This window comes from Blennius ocellaris (genome assembly GCF_963422515.1).
Source record: "Blennius ocellaris genome assembly, chromosome: 7".
Classification (NCBI taxonomy): domain Eukaryota; kingdom Metazoa; phylum Chordata; class Actinopteri; order Blenniiformes; family Blenniidae; genus Blennius; species Blennius ocellaris.
In genome coordinates this window covers 11,361,088-11,377,623 of record NC_137656.1, presented here as the reverse complement: position 1 = coordinate 11,377,623, position 16,536 = coordinate 11,361,088, and the positions used below count along the sequence as shown (strand labels likewise).

General features: G+C 38.9%; 2 protein-coding genes across 2 annotated transcripts in view; one reads left to right on the top strand and one right to left on the bottom strand.

The window, feature by feature from the left end:
- Nucleotides 1–62: 62 nt before the first annotated feature.
- On the bottom strand, nucleotides 63–3,881 carry rimoc1 (rab7a interacting mon1-ccz1 complex subunit 1). Its single transcript, XM_080499629.1, has 6 exons — nucleotides 3,777–3,881; nucleotides 3,063–3,172; nucleotides 1,791–1,937; nucleotides 1,424–1,555; nucleotides 1,193–1,307; nucleotides 63–1,104 (listed from the first exon to the last, which is right to left on the bottom strand). The coding sequence occupies exons 1-6, from the start codon at nucleotides 3,868–3,870 to the stop codon at nucleotides 869–871; spliced, it is 834 nt and encodes a 277-aa protein (XP_080355755.1). The 5' UTR covers nucleotides 3,871–3,881; the 3' UTR covers nucleotides 63–868.
- A 1,020-nt stretch (nucleotides 3,882–4,901) lies between these two features.
- Nucleotides 4,902–16,536, top strand: part of oxct1a (3-oxoacid CoA transferase 1a) — a 46,029-nt gene continuing 34,394 nt past the window's right edge. Inside the window, exons 1-7 of the mRNA XM_080500170.1 lie at nucleotides 4,902–5,131; nucleotides 6,427–6,535; nucleotides 7,238–7,328; nucleotides 11,840–11,975; nucleotides 12,179–12,328; nucleotides 12,759–12,865; nucleotides 13,649–13,709. Coding sequence (XP_080356296.1) covers nucleotides 5,012–5,131; nucleotides 6,427–6,535; nucleotides 7,238–7,328; nucleotides 11,840–11,975; nucleotides 12,179–12,328; nucleotides 12,759–12,865; nucleotides 13,649–13,709 — 774 coding nt within the window. The 5' untranslated portion in view covers nucleotides 4,902–5,011. The remainder of the gene's footprint in view (nucleotides 5,132–6,426; nucleotides 6,536–7,237; nucleotides 7,329–11,839; nucleotides 11,976–12,178; nucleotides 12,329–12,758; nucleotides 12,866–13,648; nucleotides 13,710–16,536) is intronic.

The following is a 16,536-nucleotide window of genomic DNA, read 5'->3' as shown; positions in this document are numbered from 1 at the left end:
CGCAAAGCATTGTGGGTTTTGTAGTTCTCTCAATCACGCCAACTCGTTGCTGTTTTTCTTAAAACAAAGCACGTGTTTATTGTCAACAAGGACATTTAAAAAAAAAAGGAGAAAATTATTATTTTTATGTCCAAACAACACAGATTTTCATTTAATAGTTACACTATCAATGTTACCAAAGTGGCAGAAAGAAAAATGAACTTGCAATAGATGAAAATGAAAAGTGTTTCGTTACATGTTTAAAACTGGTCAGGAATACATCATTGTCAAATCGGTCTTCACTGCCTTCCTTTGCCTTGTGCATATATTTCATACACACAATCCGATAATGTATATGCTATTTTAATATATTAAAAGCATACCAAAATGGCAACAATAAATAAAATGTTACTGTGCAATGTCTCGTCTCCAGCTGGATTATCTTTAAACTTGTAACAATCTTAAAAACAAAAACAAACAAAACAGTCAATTATTTTCATTAATAACCTCTTTATAGTCATATTAATGTTATATTATAACACATTCTTAGAGCAAAACAAGTGCCCCTGTCAACACTCTGGAATCAAGATAACTGCTTTATCAGCAGGACGGGGCAAAACATTACTCAACCTTCTGTGCAGCCTCTTTTTCCACACTAGTCCTATACTTTCTAACCTCTCATTCAATTGCTTTGGCCTGAGCCGTTTGGCATAGAAATGGGTTGCCTGCAGACACGGATCCAAAGACTCATCTCTTCCCCGAATGCCTCCACTTTACCTTCCGCAACTTTACACCCGGTTTGGGTTTCATTTTTATTTGGGATTGACACGTTTGAATACTGAACTTAGATCTGTGCCTGAGGGCAACTTCAACAAAAGAGCAGCTTGGTTTACTGTAAAATACTCAGGATTTCCTTGGCATTCTCTGTATTCCAGCCCTGGCCCTGCAGAGGTCCCTCGCAGGCAAGCACGTATTTATTAAGGATCTGTGTGCCAATGTCCCGAAACTGGAGGCGATCTTCTTTGCGGTCCATAGTGTCAGCACTGCAATCTTCGTACTTGACTGCCCAGAAGCACATTTCCCCGATGTACATCATCGTCAGCAGGTGTGTGTCTGAGAAGATGCCTGGCCAAAAACATGGGTAGAACGTGAGTACGGCAAAATCAATGCAATGTTCATAGGTTGTATGAATCCACGATTACTGCATATTCACCTTCAGACAGGAAGTTGGCGGTGGCGCTGTCATGAAGCACCACCCCGTCGTTAAGCTTCACAGAGTTTCTAACCTGCAGCATCCGCATCAGGTAGCGCACGCCCTCCTGAATACACTGGGTCAAAATGTGCATTAAGCCTGATATAAGCATGTCAACAAAAAAGTAACGCAAATTAATCTTCTGTTTGCACCGATTTCAGTTCAATGACTAAACTAAAAAGAGGATGGTACCTTGAGGAATGTGTCCTTGTTCTTCTTGATCCACTGTTTTCGCTGATGAAGGGTGTGGCAGTACATGTACAGCAGAGCTCCACGTCTCCAGTACAGGCATTCTAACAGCTCCAGTCCCAACACAGACTGCACCTGTCACAGATCATTAACTTTACTGTAACGCAACGATAATAGGAACCCATGGCCATGGAGGTACACATGTACAAATGAGTGCTTTCAAACCACAAACTCGGGAGACATTCTCTATCACAACCGTATCATAATAGGGATGATTATTTTTAAATCTCCTTTTATATACCGACATTTTATTTCCCTTGTCTTGTGATGCACAAGGTAAACAAAACAGTTTTCGGACACAGATGCGTACCTCTTGTGCTGGAGCTAGCCTTGCTGCCAAAACCTCTGGCTCTGTCAGGTCTTGGAGCAGCTGCTGGATTTTAAATGGTGAACAGTCCTCAGGGAATTCTTGATCCACCAGCTTATTCTCCTCATAAAAAGTGATGTCTAAAATCACCTGAAGGATAAGGAACAAATGTAGGTTCATACTCAACACTATACTCTGCATTATATTTGACATTTATGAACTAGATAAGTCATTAAACCAGGATGTGGTAACCAAAGTTGTAGGCTGCTACATAGGCAATCTTACAAAACTAAACAAAACAAACAACAAAAAAAACTGAGGTTAAATTGTCTTTCTGCCAAAACCTTTAGGAAATCAATTCCTCCTTAATACTATGATTACAGGTAATATGATATAATTAATCCTTGTATAATTAATCAATGTCAAATCAACTACACATCATCTGACGTGCTTTAGATTTGACTGAAGTTTTTTCCATAACACACATTTTTGTCATGAATGTGTGTTCATTTGAGAGCAGATTGATAGTGGATGCAAGAGGGAAAGGTGTTGAAGAGACATTATAGTTAAATCTTTATATTTACTGGCATGATCCTTCATGCTATAGATTATCGTTTTCTATTTGTCACGTGACAAAGGCCCAACGTTGGTAGTGCAAGTCCTATTGTCACAAGTATTTTCTGAAATCTAGGTAATTGCAGACATGCACCATTACATCATATACAATTGACTCTTGAGCTCCAACTAGATTAGCAGTCTAATCAACAAATAGTTTAGTATCTAGTATGAGTGACCTGTTCTATACTATGCCCGAGACCACATTGTACTTAAGGTGTAAACACAAAGTTGAAGTGACTCATTAGAGGGTATATTTAACATATCATTAAGAACCCTAAGATACTTTTATATCCAAATCAATGTTCTAACTTGCTCTTTCACTAAAAACATGTGCTATGTACTGCTACTGTTGTGAATGTGAGGGGCTCTCTATAGCTTGTAAAGCAATTTGAACTACATTTTGAGTATAATAAATGCTTTATAAACACAGATTGACGATACTAACTGTACCACATTCATGTATGTAAACTGTATTATTAGTTTCAACTTTCTCTCCAAAATTGATTAAACAGTCAGTGGTTTGCCATGTAGCAAGCCGCAAATTACGTTTAGCAATCTGTGGTTTTATGAGCAAAATACGAGAAAGGAAATCCTTACATCTACCTTTATCATATGCATATTGTGAATATTTAATGCATTCTTTATCTAGTAAAGTACCTGTGTGTAATCCTGTAGGAGCTTGGAAAGGTTGCTACTCTCCCCTCCTTGTCTGTAAAAGCTTTTCAACTTGTCTAGTATGGAAGATGCATTCTGCAAATAGTCATCATCTATGGAAAAACGACAGGTTAACAAATCACTGAGTACAACCAACAGCCAGCGACATATTATAAACCACAGACAAGCCAAAATGCCATGCATCGACTTTCTGTACAGTTTTTAACCTGAGATCAAGCTGGAGATAAGTATTGACACGAAATATGTCTCTTGATGTTACAACAAATTCAAGCGGCACAGCTCAATTATACAGCGATGTAAATTCAGGATTTTCGTTTTACTCCGAGCGGACTGCAAGAGATCATCTTCGTGTCTTCGCTCAACATTTGTCAACAATTCAGCTTTTTAGCTAGCGTTAGCAAAAAAACTACCTTCACCGTCAACTCCGGAAAAACTAAATACTGAATTAAAAACGAACTATCACTCAACGAGTCCAACATCGCAACAGTGGAGATAAACTGCATGCTGGCGAACTGTTTGGATAAGTGTAATTTGCTGATGTGCTGCGTTTCAACAGTCAGCAGCGATTGTTATGGTTTGCAGCTAACGGATAAGTTAGCCCGCGTGCTAATCGGCTACTAAAAACCAAAGAATCCTGCGCACGAGCTGCCACGAGCCCCCTCGAGGCAAAAAACAACGAATGCGTTTCATCGATACCTTGCTTCTCAGCTCTAAGACTTGAACACTTGATGTCTAACTCGAATATCCTTCTCTCCAACTCGAAACCTTGTCGCCTGTAGTCGTCGGCCATGACTAAACCAATACGTCACGTGAGCCGGGGATTACTCACGTGCCCATGGAGCGTCATCTCGTCTTTTCAGCGCATGCGCGACTGACAATTTAAAATTAATCGTCACTATTCTTTATTATTAATGTGTACCAGGCATGTCAAAGTCATTGTCATACAAATACATAATGGCCAACGAAAAGACATAATTCTATTCGTGTCACATGATTTTATGTGTATCATAAATGTTGTTACACTTATCTTTTCAAACTAAAATACCTTTATCTATGCTGGAGTTTGCATGTTCTCTCCGTGTTGTGTGCGTTTCCTCTGTGCACTCTGGTTTTGTCCCAGTCCAAAAAAACACGAATATGAGGTTAATTGTAAACCCGAAATTGCCCATTCGTGTGAGTGTGAATGTGAATGCGTTTTTTCCCCTCTGTGTTAGCCCTGTTAAAGATGCACCTTGCCGTCGTCCGTAGTTAGCGGCAGCACCCCAACGGTGCTGCACAGGAAATGGATCAACTTTATCTCTATTACACATTCATCAAATTAACTTATGACATGTGTGCTTTAATTGAATGCTTTCACCTACCACTTTTGTTTAGAATAGAATAGAACAGAATAGAAACACAAAGGTTTTTTTTTTTTTAATATATATTTGACTGTAAATCAGTCAAATTAAATCACTTTAAATCATGATCACGTCTCAAAAATTGGTAGAAAAAATTATGCTAGGACAAATAAAGTTGAAGTTGATAGGACAGTGTAAAAGTCAAATAGATATCTTCTCGTGCTAGTTTCAGATTCTTAATTTGAATTTATTGGACGTTTGGTTTTGCGCCAAAGCGTCATTCTATAATTATAAAGTGTGCCTTCTGGCGCCCTCCCTCTGGCGCCCTCTGGAGGAGGCGCGCGCCACACGCCGTGCACCACTATCACTGTCAGCAGGAAACGTGGCGGCGCGACGGTGACAGGGTTAAATGACTGTGTCGAGCCTTAGGAATCGGGACAGGTCCATCCCTCTGAGGAAGCAGCAGCCAATGTGAGGCTGGCTCGGAGCTGTGCCGTTGCCACATTTCAGCCTGCGTCCTCTGACGTCTACCAGCGGCTCGAGCCTCCACCACGACCACCACCACCACCCACTCAGACTCATCCGCCTCTGATGTGGATTCAAAACATGGCGGCCCTCACAGCCTTGTGCAGAGCGGAGAGTGTGCTCTTCAAAAGCCTCCCCGGTCCCCGCACAGCCAAATTAAACTTCGCCGTCCAGCAATTGAGCAAGGTTTGTCCTTACCGGTGGTGACGGTCGTAAAGGGTTTGTTGTGAGAGCGCCCGGAGGGGTATTAAGTATTATTATAATGCCACCAGATCCTGAAGGTTGCTCTCTATCTCCCCCTCTCTCTCTCTTTGTTGTTTGTGTTGTGTTTAGGTTGGACTATATTCATGTACACGCTCGCTGCACAATCTGGCGTCAGATCATCACATGTCGTGGCAAACTGTTGACAACTTTTAATTCATGTATAATGTGATTAACATCTTTGGAAGCGGATCAGTGGCTTTTCACACTCCAGACTTTATTTGTATGACCCACATGTTTATATGCAGGAGTTCATGCGGCCATGTGTTGTAGGTGAACAGTCACAAGTTCTGATATGACGTATCCTTCAACTCGGTGTGTTTCACTTACATCATGTATTATAATGATTGCATCTATATATATATTTTTTTTTTTACTTTGGGGTGAGGGTTAGTTATTGAACGTATGGTTTCAAGGTGAATTGATTACGAATTACTTTTAATACATTGAGAGGAGGTGGGATTGAATAGGTTGTTTTTATTCTTACCTCTTTTTCAGACACTCAATCTGTATTTATTATATTGTTTCCACTAACATGTGCTTTGTTTTTTCACTAATGTGAAATTATTTACTGATCTGGTCCATGTCTGAAGTAAGAATAACAATCTAAACGCTCTAAGAAAGTTATAGATGCAAGATGACAACTAAATGGGCAAAAAAGAGAAAAGTCACAAATAAAGGCACTATAGCAATTCGATTTTATGTATTTGTTAAGAGAGTAATGGGACAACGACAATAAACTAGTTAAAACAAATAAAAATCAATGTACCGTGCATTAGTTATTAGTCAAACTGAATCAATGTGAAATCTGAGGTTTTTATACCTATTAGTGGTTTTCAGTCTCTCATAAGTCACAGTTAGTATGTGAAATGGATGACAGCTTAACCGCATGTATTGTTTTCAGATGTTGAGTGTCACTGCTTGATTTACAGCCCCTTAGTTAAAACTGTTGTTTTGGGACTCTTGGCAGTGGATGCCCCCATTTCTCTGCAGCTTTTGTTATGAGATTTGTTCTGCAGCGATGTTTGTCTTTCCTTCTCCTGCAGAATAAACTGGATCAACCATTTAAACTCTACAAACACATTGACATCCCCCCCAGCACAATTCCAATAGCACTTCATCACACTTTTAACCATAAATTCTCATTTATTGAAACGCACTTTTGTTTTATGTTTAAAGTTTAATCGGTGACATTTTGTGTTCTTTTTTCCATCTCACAGAGCTGCGGTTGTTACTTTTCCACCTCCAGCCAGAGAAGCTCACAGTTTTACTCAGATCCTTTAGAGGCAGTAAAGGATATCCCGAATGGATCTACTCTCCTTGTAGGAGGTAATGTATATATACGATATATGTTCTATAATGTGGATGCTGGTGCTTCTTGAGAGAAACAAATTTATGAGCTGATGACAACAAGGAACAAAACTAAAAACCTGCAGGCAAAAGCAAACAGGTTTTAAAAGACTTAAGTTTCATGCTTATGTGTTACAAGAACTGGATACAAGTTAAAAGTTTAAAAGTTCACGTTACAGGGGGAGCTCTTTCCTGTCGCTCTCGTGAGAACTGAGTTACAATAGAATTAATAAACTGGAGTTTATTCAAATAACAGCTGTGACCACGAGTGACTTTCAAGTCTCTCCAGCATGCTGGTTGATGGCCACCCTCAACAATGAACGCGCACAAATTCCACAGCTCTTATTTATAGTCAAGTCCCGAGTGACATTGTGATTTTCCACAGACGCACAGACAACAGTCTCACTGACAGTAATGGTTCGTCGTGTTGACACTTCATACACGCGGGGCAAGAGTTTGCCCGGGGATTTTTCCAAAGGCGAATGGACTTTGGGTTTTTCTGTGCGATTTGCAATAGTTGAAAACATCATGTGATATTTTTCTGTCTGCACAAATCAATGATGGCCTGATTTATAGGTGGAAGGTTTCATCCCATGTTAACCATATTCACTTTTTTCCCCCCGCTGATTTCTTTAGTGTTGCAACGCTTATTCTGTGTCCTTCTCTGTAATCCCACCACAGGTTTTGGATTGTGTGGAATACCCGAGAATCTTGTCAATAGTCTACTGAAGACTGGCGTTAAGGGAATCACTGCAGTCAGTAACAATGCAGGGTAAGTTTGTTTGGAGAACTGGAACATTTCATGTTTTGTATTTACATTTGTTTTCCAGTAAACCCGAAAAGAATACAGATGCACAGCCCAGTTAGCTTTTAAACTCAGGGTTATGAACCTGTCTATAGGAGAATAACATGTTTTTCCACTTCTACTGCACAATATCCTTTATACTCAAACATAAAAGCTCTGTTTATTGCCCCCATTTTTAATGTGACTTCAAGTAGGATTCAGTGAATGATTCTCTCCCTTATTAATCTTTTCGGTCTGCATATTCAGCTGCCCCCCCCCTTTTTTTTTTTTAATCTGTGATGGCCTGAAGATGGCCACGAGAAGTTTGCTGGCTTGAGTCAGCAAACCCACTTGTGCCAAATCAAGCATGATGAAATGCTTTGGCTCTATAATTACTATTGCAACATCATCAGTAGGGTAAAACTAACCTGTCTCATGACGGTCTAAACCCAGCTCGCATTCCCTATTAATGGGCGAACAATCCAGCGCTTGGTGAATTCTGCTTCACAATGATAGGAAGAGCCGACATCGAAGGATCAAAAAGCGACGTCGCTATGAACGCTTGGCCGCCACAAGCCAGTTCTCCCTGCGGTAACTTTTCTGACATTGCACATGTACAAGTATAGTGGAATGACAAGTGGTTTGGCATCCAGTCAATGTTACATGGTGATATTGAAACTTGAGACACTTTACACCCGAAACAAAGAAACTTGAGAGCACTGATTCAAAGCTACCATGTTCACTACCACGTCTACAGTCAAGCTTTTCTCATAAACGGAAAAAAAAACGTTTGAAATGTTTTCAGTTGTATTGTGAGGAGTCAAGATTTCTTTGGCAATGCTACAGATCTGAGTTTGTGAAGTTGCTGGACTTGTACAGTCAGAAACTGGATTTTTTTTAATAGATGTCAGCAGTTGTGGTCATAATCAAACTTAACATATTCTTACAATTGAATATTGATCCTTGGATCATGTACTCAAAATGTTTACTTGACTTAGCCCCCTCTCATCAATGTCCCAACTTCAGTAATATTGGCTTTATGTTGCTGAGGGTTTGTTTAACTCTTTCATGTGCTGTCGTGGCTTATCTTGTTTTTTTATGTAGCTTTGTGTGTAATGTGCATAGTTCACAGAGATAAAGACAGACATGCATCTGGGTTAGATTTCAACTACAGGAGTTAACTGGAATTCACATTGTCCAGAGGAGGGAAATGTGTAACTGATTAAACTAATGATTGTAGTGTTGTATGGTGTATCCTACTAGTGATCTGTCCAATGTATATCATTTACATTCCCTGGTTCAGTAGAGATGAAGGAGGAGTGCTCAAAGGAGAGCAGAGTAGTTATATAACTTTTAATTTTAGAGGGAAGATTCCTGAGGCTGGATACGCTCCCTCATGTGCTGGGTTGTTTTTGAATAGCTTAATAAACCACTCACATCACTGTCCATTGTCCACAAGATAGTACTAAAAGGAACTATTTACACTACAATAGCTGCTTTGTTGTGTGAAACGTACTGGTTTTGCTGTAATGACTCGATATTATAAACACAAATCACAGAATCTACTGTTATTCTCAAAAATACATCCACCGATCAGTCTTTAATGCTGCTTTGTCCAGTTCAGAGACAGTCTCACACACTCCTATTCATACGTACGTGTAATTCAGAGGCTAGTTTACCTCAAATGCACATTTATGGAGGAAAAAAACCAGAGCGCCTGAAAAAATAAAATCCACACTTGCACAGGCAGAACATGCACACTCCACACAGAAAGATCCCCAGCTGAATTCCAGCTTTTCTTGCTGTGAGGTGGCTGTTTTTTTGTTTTGTTTCCTTGAAAGTATTGTATGTGCTTGTCCATATGAAACATGTCATAAGCTTGATGTTTTGACATGTTGGCAGGATTGAAAGTGGGTCTAAACAAATGAAACTGTTTCTACTTCCTAACCAAGACTGAACACGCGTGAGCGTTGCTGAGCTGTCGCTAACCGAAGTGAAGTGATATGTTGTCTTGTTGCAAGGTCATTTACACAAGTATTTTTCTGAGGAATGAAAAAAGTTGATGTTTTGTAGTTTTTGTTGTGTTCTTTGACTCGAAAATTAAGAACCCCTAAAAATACAGATTAATTTCTATATATAATCCAAAAATAATAATAAACGATTATGAACTGAAAGTATACTCTGCTACTTTACCTCACAGAGCAGCAACACAGTAGGTCTTTATGCCTTGTAATATGAGATGAGACGCATGCAGCTGTACCCGAGCAGATTATTGGGCCAAGAGTGAACCGTCTCCCCTCGGAGCTTTGCACAACCATCAACAGACTCGGGCTACAAGATTATTGTACAAACGACAAAAGGTGGTGAACATTTGTCTGACATTAAAGCTGCAATTTGCTCCATTCAAGGAGCATTGAGGATTTAGGCTTCAAACAACCACACACTTTGATACATAGCGTTGGAAAAACGGTAGCACAAATGTGTCTTACCAAAACGGTTATACGGAAGAAACACTGAATCGTAAAAGTGCTTGTGTGTGTCTTCCTTATCATCATCATCTGCTTTTGGTATTCTGAGAACAATATGGCCTAGATTTCTTGGCAGGTGACCTGAGATTAGAGCTAAGGACAAAGTAGTAGGCTGTGAGTCTTTGTGCCTCGGGACGATAAAACAACAAGAACCCTGCAAAGCTCAGATTTCCTCTTGGCTCGGATTAGTTGGAGCAGCGTCAAAGACAGTATTTTCGGATACATGCTGTCATATTGACCGACAGCAGGCCAGTTTCATGCTTTGGTAATAGGTGCAAGGAGGGCATTAATTAAAAATGTACTCTATGTTATTACAGCCCAAATGAATGAGAATTACTGTACTTTATGAGATATTTATAGGGACACAGTAGTGTAGTGATTAACATTCTCACCTCGCATCATTTCACATTTATTTTCTGCAAACCTGTATAGGTGTGCAGTGACTCCATGTTGCCCACAGGTGTATGTGTGTGCCTGCATGCCTTTTTGTCAGTGGCTCCAATAAGGTCCAGTTCCCTCATGACCTTGACTTTTACAGTGATATAAAATATCTGATAGTTTAAGCTTTCATGTTGTATCACAAGACTATACAGTTTGAGTTTGAAACAGGTTCGTAGGTTTCATAAAGTTTTACCTCATCTAAAACTGTTTTAATGACTATCTGTCAGAAAGAGTCTCTTTATCTGCTGGCTGATTTCACATTCGGTGTCATAACCGTAGTGACACAGTAACTTTTTTTCCATCTCGGAATCTTGCTCAAAGGATTATGCATTCGGCTGTGAGAGTTGTGAAACAAGTATAGACTGAAGTAAATCTCACCTTTGTTTGTCAAGTGTCCTCTGTAGTTTTACAGATTATAAACAAAGATGGGTCTTTACTCTTTGTTTCTTATTATGGCCTCAGTTGAAGTGGATGTGTGCCTTTGCCTTGGTTTTAAAACCATTAAAAGAGGCAGCTCATTGGCTGAACTGCACTAAACTCTAAATAACCTCTCTGGGAGATTATGATAATGATGTTAACTAAGTTACTGATTGTAGGAAGGGAAGCCTCTTGCAGTCAAACAGTAACGCTAAATGAGTCTTTATGATCACTGAAACGAGAAGGTCAGTCCACATGAAAATGATTCTTTGTATAAATACAAAATGCATGCATTCCTCTAAAAATAAGATGTAAATTTGTAACTTCAAGGAATCATACGAAAGGCTAAGTAGTGGATTAAAAGTATTTACCAATTTGAATATATTTATATATATATGTACCTCATAACACGTCTCAGCACCAGATTTTTGTCACCTGCACTGTCACCACTACTAAAGTAAAATAAGTAGAATTGGCAAAAGTATAAACATTATTTCTTCAAGTAGGAGTACAGATACTTTGGATGAGTAGAAGTAAAAATGCAGTTCTAAAATATACCGAAGTGACCAAATGGAAATTAAAATGAATATTTTTTCAACTTTAGCATTTTATTTACTTTTTGTCGGGTGGTATTGGAATTCATACACGCATGAGTGCCCACCCACGCATTGTAACTTGTGTGTGTAATGCTGTGTTAGTCATTGTAGATCCAGAAGCTTAATCATTATCATTGCCACAGGAAACACTTCTATTGTGAAAACAAGCAGGGCGTCTTGGCATTTAATCTTGTTGATATTACGAAATCACCTTTAATATCATCACCCTCATCACCTCCGCTCTCATTAATTTTTATCATCATGCTCTGAACCTTATGCTGCATCATTACCCAGGGAGAATAACTGAAGTAATGAGACAGTTTGAGGACTATGAGAGGTAGAAAGTACAAATATTTGTGTTGAAATGTAGGTAAACCTGTAACGCCTGTAAATCTACTGAAGTACAAAACCTAAGCACAAGTTAGTGCAGACCTCCATATGTCTGCTCTGAGTGTACTGCAGAACAATAATCATGTGTAAACCTCAGTAATACTGTGTGTGTGTGTGTTTTCTTCAGGGTGGATAACTTTGGCCTGGGCCTCCTGCTCCAGACTAAGCAGATCAAGAGGATGATCTCCTCCTATGTTGGAGAGAATCAAGAGTTTGAACGACAGTATCTGTCGGGGGAGTTGGAGGTGGAATTAACACCACAGGTTGGTTTAAAAAAAAAAAAAAACATCAAAAAATATACAATTGATTGTTCATAGTTTTTCAAATCAATCAAAAAATTTTTTTTCAATAAATTCACTGTAAACATGACGAGTATCCTTATAATTAGACTGCATACTAATTAAACATTACACTTACATTAACATACAGTAGACCTACATGCCACAATCGTGTGTTTTGTCACCAGGGTACTCTTGCAGAGAGGATCAGGGCTGGGGGTGCTGGGATTCCAGCCTTCTTCACAGCCACTGGCTATGGCACTTTGATCCAGGAGGGAGGCTCTCCTATCAAGTACAACAAAGATGGCAGTATCGCCATTGCCAGTGAAAAAAGAGAGGTGAAAGTGCTGTTGTGGTTGTAAGGCTTTTTTATTTGAATGCAACTTTGCTGCAGATCATGGCAGATATTTCTCCCCTCGGAACTTTTTTTACTAAGTTTGATTGAGGGCTTTAGTATTTTGAAGTTTATGTTCGCTCCACATCCGTTTGAATTCAGGGTGTGATGTTGCAGCCAACAGCACAACGGAAATCAATAGTTTTCATGTGAAGTGAGGTTGTTGTTCTGTAAAAAATCTTATATCTGAGAGAAACGGCATTGTTTTTGGCATACAATTGCAACTTGACTGTGTTTTAAATCAGCGTTGCACATGCATATATATAAACTTCTCCAAGATTTCAAAAGCTTATTGCTTTGGTGCTTTAATCAATTAAATTTACAGTAAAGTCCCCAACTGAATTCACTGCTCAAGCTGCTGTCTTCATGCACAGGTACGAGAGTTCAATGGCAGGCACTATGTCATGGAAAAGGCCATCACTGGAGACTACGCACTCATCAAGGCATGGAAAGCTGACAGGGCAGGAAACATTGTTTTCAGGTGAGAAACGTGTCATCGTTGAAGCAAAGTATCAGTCTTATCAATACTTCAGCTTCTTCTTGACACTTTATATTCTGTCATGGTGAGGTTAGACTTTTAGAAGGAACATTTCTGCCACCAAAGTTGCCTTATCGGGACACAGATGGCATCAGATATATAGAGGGTATTCACACAAAAACGTACAAAAAACCTAAAGTGATTTATTAGTGTGCACAATGCTGGCGGTGTTAAACAGTTATGAATGACTACTTGGAGTCGTGTCCTCTCTTCTATGAAGGCTTGCAGCAGTTTGAAAGAGCTGGTTCGAGTTACAGTTTATGACAAAACAATAATCGTGGTTTTATTCTGACTCTGGCGAGACTCAAATGTTCCGCTATTCTATTGTGATCGTGAACAAAAGTGACATGCTGAAAATTGCGTTAATACTCGCATGTCTATGGTTATGACTGCATGTATATACACAGGTTTTAAACATATGCATTCAGTTTTAGTATTTACTTGTTATTCTTGTAAGTTATAACCTAATTTGGCTTCTGTATAGTCCCAACACCGACATCAAGTCCCAGAATCTGCAATAATCTTCCCATATCTGAAGTCAAAGTCAAAAGATGTTGCGACTACTTCTTCCACACGAGGGCAGTGTCATCCACTATAATTTTAACTTGAGCTGATACAGGCCTTTATGGAGACAGTGGCAGTCTTAATTTTGTGCAGTGTGTTCTTAAGGGTTTTCAAAACTCTTGTTTTTGTTCCAGTATTATAATATGCTCCTCTGTTTGTCAGGAAAACAGCCAGAAACTTCAACCAGCCCATGTGCAAAGCAGCCAAAACAACCATCGTTGAGGTACGTCTTCTCAACAACACAGTTGCGTGATTTAATGAACTCTCCACAGATTCTTATCATTTGAGTGACTGGCTCAAAAATTTGTACTTTAATTTTATATTAATAGGTTTTATGACTTTTCATGTATGAAAAAAAAACCCTGATGTAGGCTATCTTTCTTCCAAAAAAGCTACAGTAGCCAGCATTAAGAAAACAAACAAAACTGTACGTTGACATTGCATATCGCATATATCAATGTCATTTTTTTAAAAGCCTCTTCTCTCCTGGAAGACATCTGTATTAAATTACTCAAATAGAAGTTTGATGGATGGATGAAAATCATCTGTAAAAGAATATTTGGAGAAAAAAGTGTCGATACCATGTCAGTGACCATGATGCAAATGCAATGTAAAGTGGGTTAGGATTCAAGGTTTCACATAATAGCAACACACAATGTTACATACTGAAGCCAGTAAAGCAACAACACATCTAAACACTCTCTACAAACATGGTCATGCTGTTCCTTTTTTTTCTATAATTTTTTTTACACTCATGGTCAGGAAAATACATGTGCAACAGGTGTAAAGTCTTACAGTTGTCTTCTGTTTATATTCAGTTGTTCATATTTCCCTGATTATACTTGTAGTCCGTATATATCATGCTAAGTTTAGAAGTTTTAAGATCCATTTGTCTTGTTTTCCAACTGTCTCTCAGCTGTCAAGCATTCTTGTCATGCGTCTGGTTTCCTCACTTGAAAATGGTTTTCCTTTGTGTGTATGAGTGTTTTTGTCTTGGTGTCCTTCGCTGGTCCTCCAACACACAAACAGCTTCACACCTCCCGTATAGACACAGTTTGATTCAGGAGGCAGCAGGAAGAAAAACTGTGTGAAAAGCATAAAACACTGAAAATAATTTGGGTCCTACATATCCAACTGGGTTTCACGAAGCACCTTTTCCATTATTCCCTGGGAGCTGAACTCAATGTGGAGTCTGTTGGTGATTAAAACTGTGCAGAACCAAAAGGGGGAAATTAATCTGGCCACCGTGTAGCTGTAAATTAATGGTCATGTGATCACAGAAATGTGTCTGGAGGTACAGCCGTTACATATAGGATTCTTATATTTAAAGTACTTGGCAGCAGGCCTAATTCAGAGGGAGGTGTGATGATAGAAGCCATGCCAGTGTTGGCTATCAGTGAGTTATGAAGAATCAATGCCATGGTATATTAGTCATTTTCCAGTTTCCTTCCACAGAGATAATGAGACTAGTTGCCCTCTCGGCAGAGATGCTGCTGAGGCGTGTGTCTGTGTGACATCTGCTGGAATTGCGCTATACACTGCAGTGACATGAATGATAATGATAATGGTGATAACGACACGAAAAGCAAATATAATTGGCTGGGATTTTGTGTCTACCATCGACTCCAATCTTCATGCACCCAGAAACATGTGCTGAAGGCGTTTTGAGGAGTTCAAAAGATGTAAAAGTTAAAAAAGCTCATAGATCCAACCTTCACTTTGACTGACAAATTGGAAGTTTTTTTCAATTTAGAATAGCCAGGTGCCTTTCTAAGATTGTTTTTGTGGCATTTCTGCCTCCATATGGTGGCGAGTGGCAGCAATGATAGGAGGAAAAAGTGGTTAACAGAGCTGAAAGTGAGATTTAGATCACCCAATCAAAACTCTCCATGATGTGCCAGGCACACTTCTAACAAGGCCTGAGAAACCTTATAAACACAACGACAGAACAGAATCTCAACTTTTTGTTGTTTGATATTTCAAACAAGGACATAGTCGGCGTGAATGTTATGCGAGTGGCCTTGAGAAACGCGGCATTTTTGCCAAAAGATTTAACGTCACATATCAATCAATTAACCTCTTCCAAAACACAACCTGATATAATTAATCTTACTTTTCAGGCGAGGGCTCCGTATCTGTGTATGAACCCAATGAGTCTGTTTAAATGTCGATTGACAGTTACAACCAGCTGTAAAATACTATATTATCATATAATGTCATATAACTGTCAGATTCAGCCTCGTCTCTGTGATTCAAATGACAAAACACGTCAATTAAATTCTCCAATGTGAAGTCGTACTGATTGTGGTTCGTCGAGCAGTCTAATTGCAAAACTTCCAAATGTTCAATTTGTATGTGGTTCATTTTAAAACATAAATCATAATTTTGACTTTACTTACTTTTAAAAGACTGAGGGCTTTTTTTTTTTCTTTTTTTTTAATCTAAACCTGAAACATTGTCCTAATTGTGCGGACGAGCATTTTCAAATTTGTGTCGGAAAATTATGTAATCTAAGGAAAGCATATTTTTTGTTGGGAACGAGGATTAAATGTCCATTAGATGTACTTTTTTGAAAGCTCCTGAAATCCTCATGTAGACTGTGTGCACATCATATTTTATGGTACGTTTTACTATGATTATATGAATATTATCTATGACATAAGCTATTGGTGACAATAATATGAAGGACGAAGATCGTAATACCCATTATGGTCCCTTTATCTGTGATAATGAAGCAGTCATTGTGGCCATAAAAATGTATTTATCTTGAACATCTGTCTTGTCAGTGTGTGCTCAATCATAAAGCTGCACGTTTCTCATCAGTAGCGATTACTCTGGCTGCTACACTGAAGGTTTAGGACAAGGTTTTTTTTTGTTTTTTTTTACTTTAGATTTTTTTTGCATTTCAATTAGCCTTTCAGCTCAGTATGCAGCAAATCTTTGGAACAGACGGGCAGTGTCACACATTTTCCAATACTAAATTATTTTCGTTTCACTTTTGGGCGGCTGATGTTCATTGTAACCACATTTGCACCAGATATCAGTGGTAC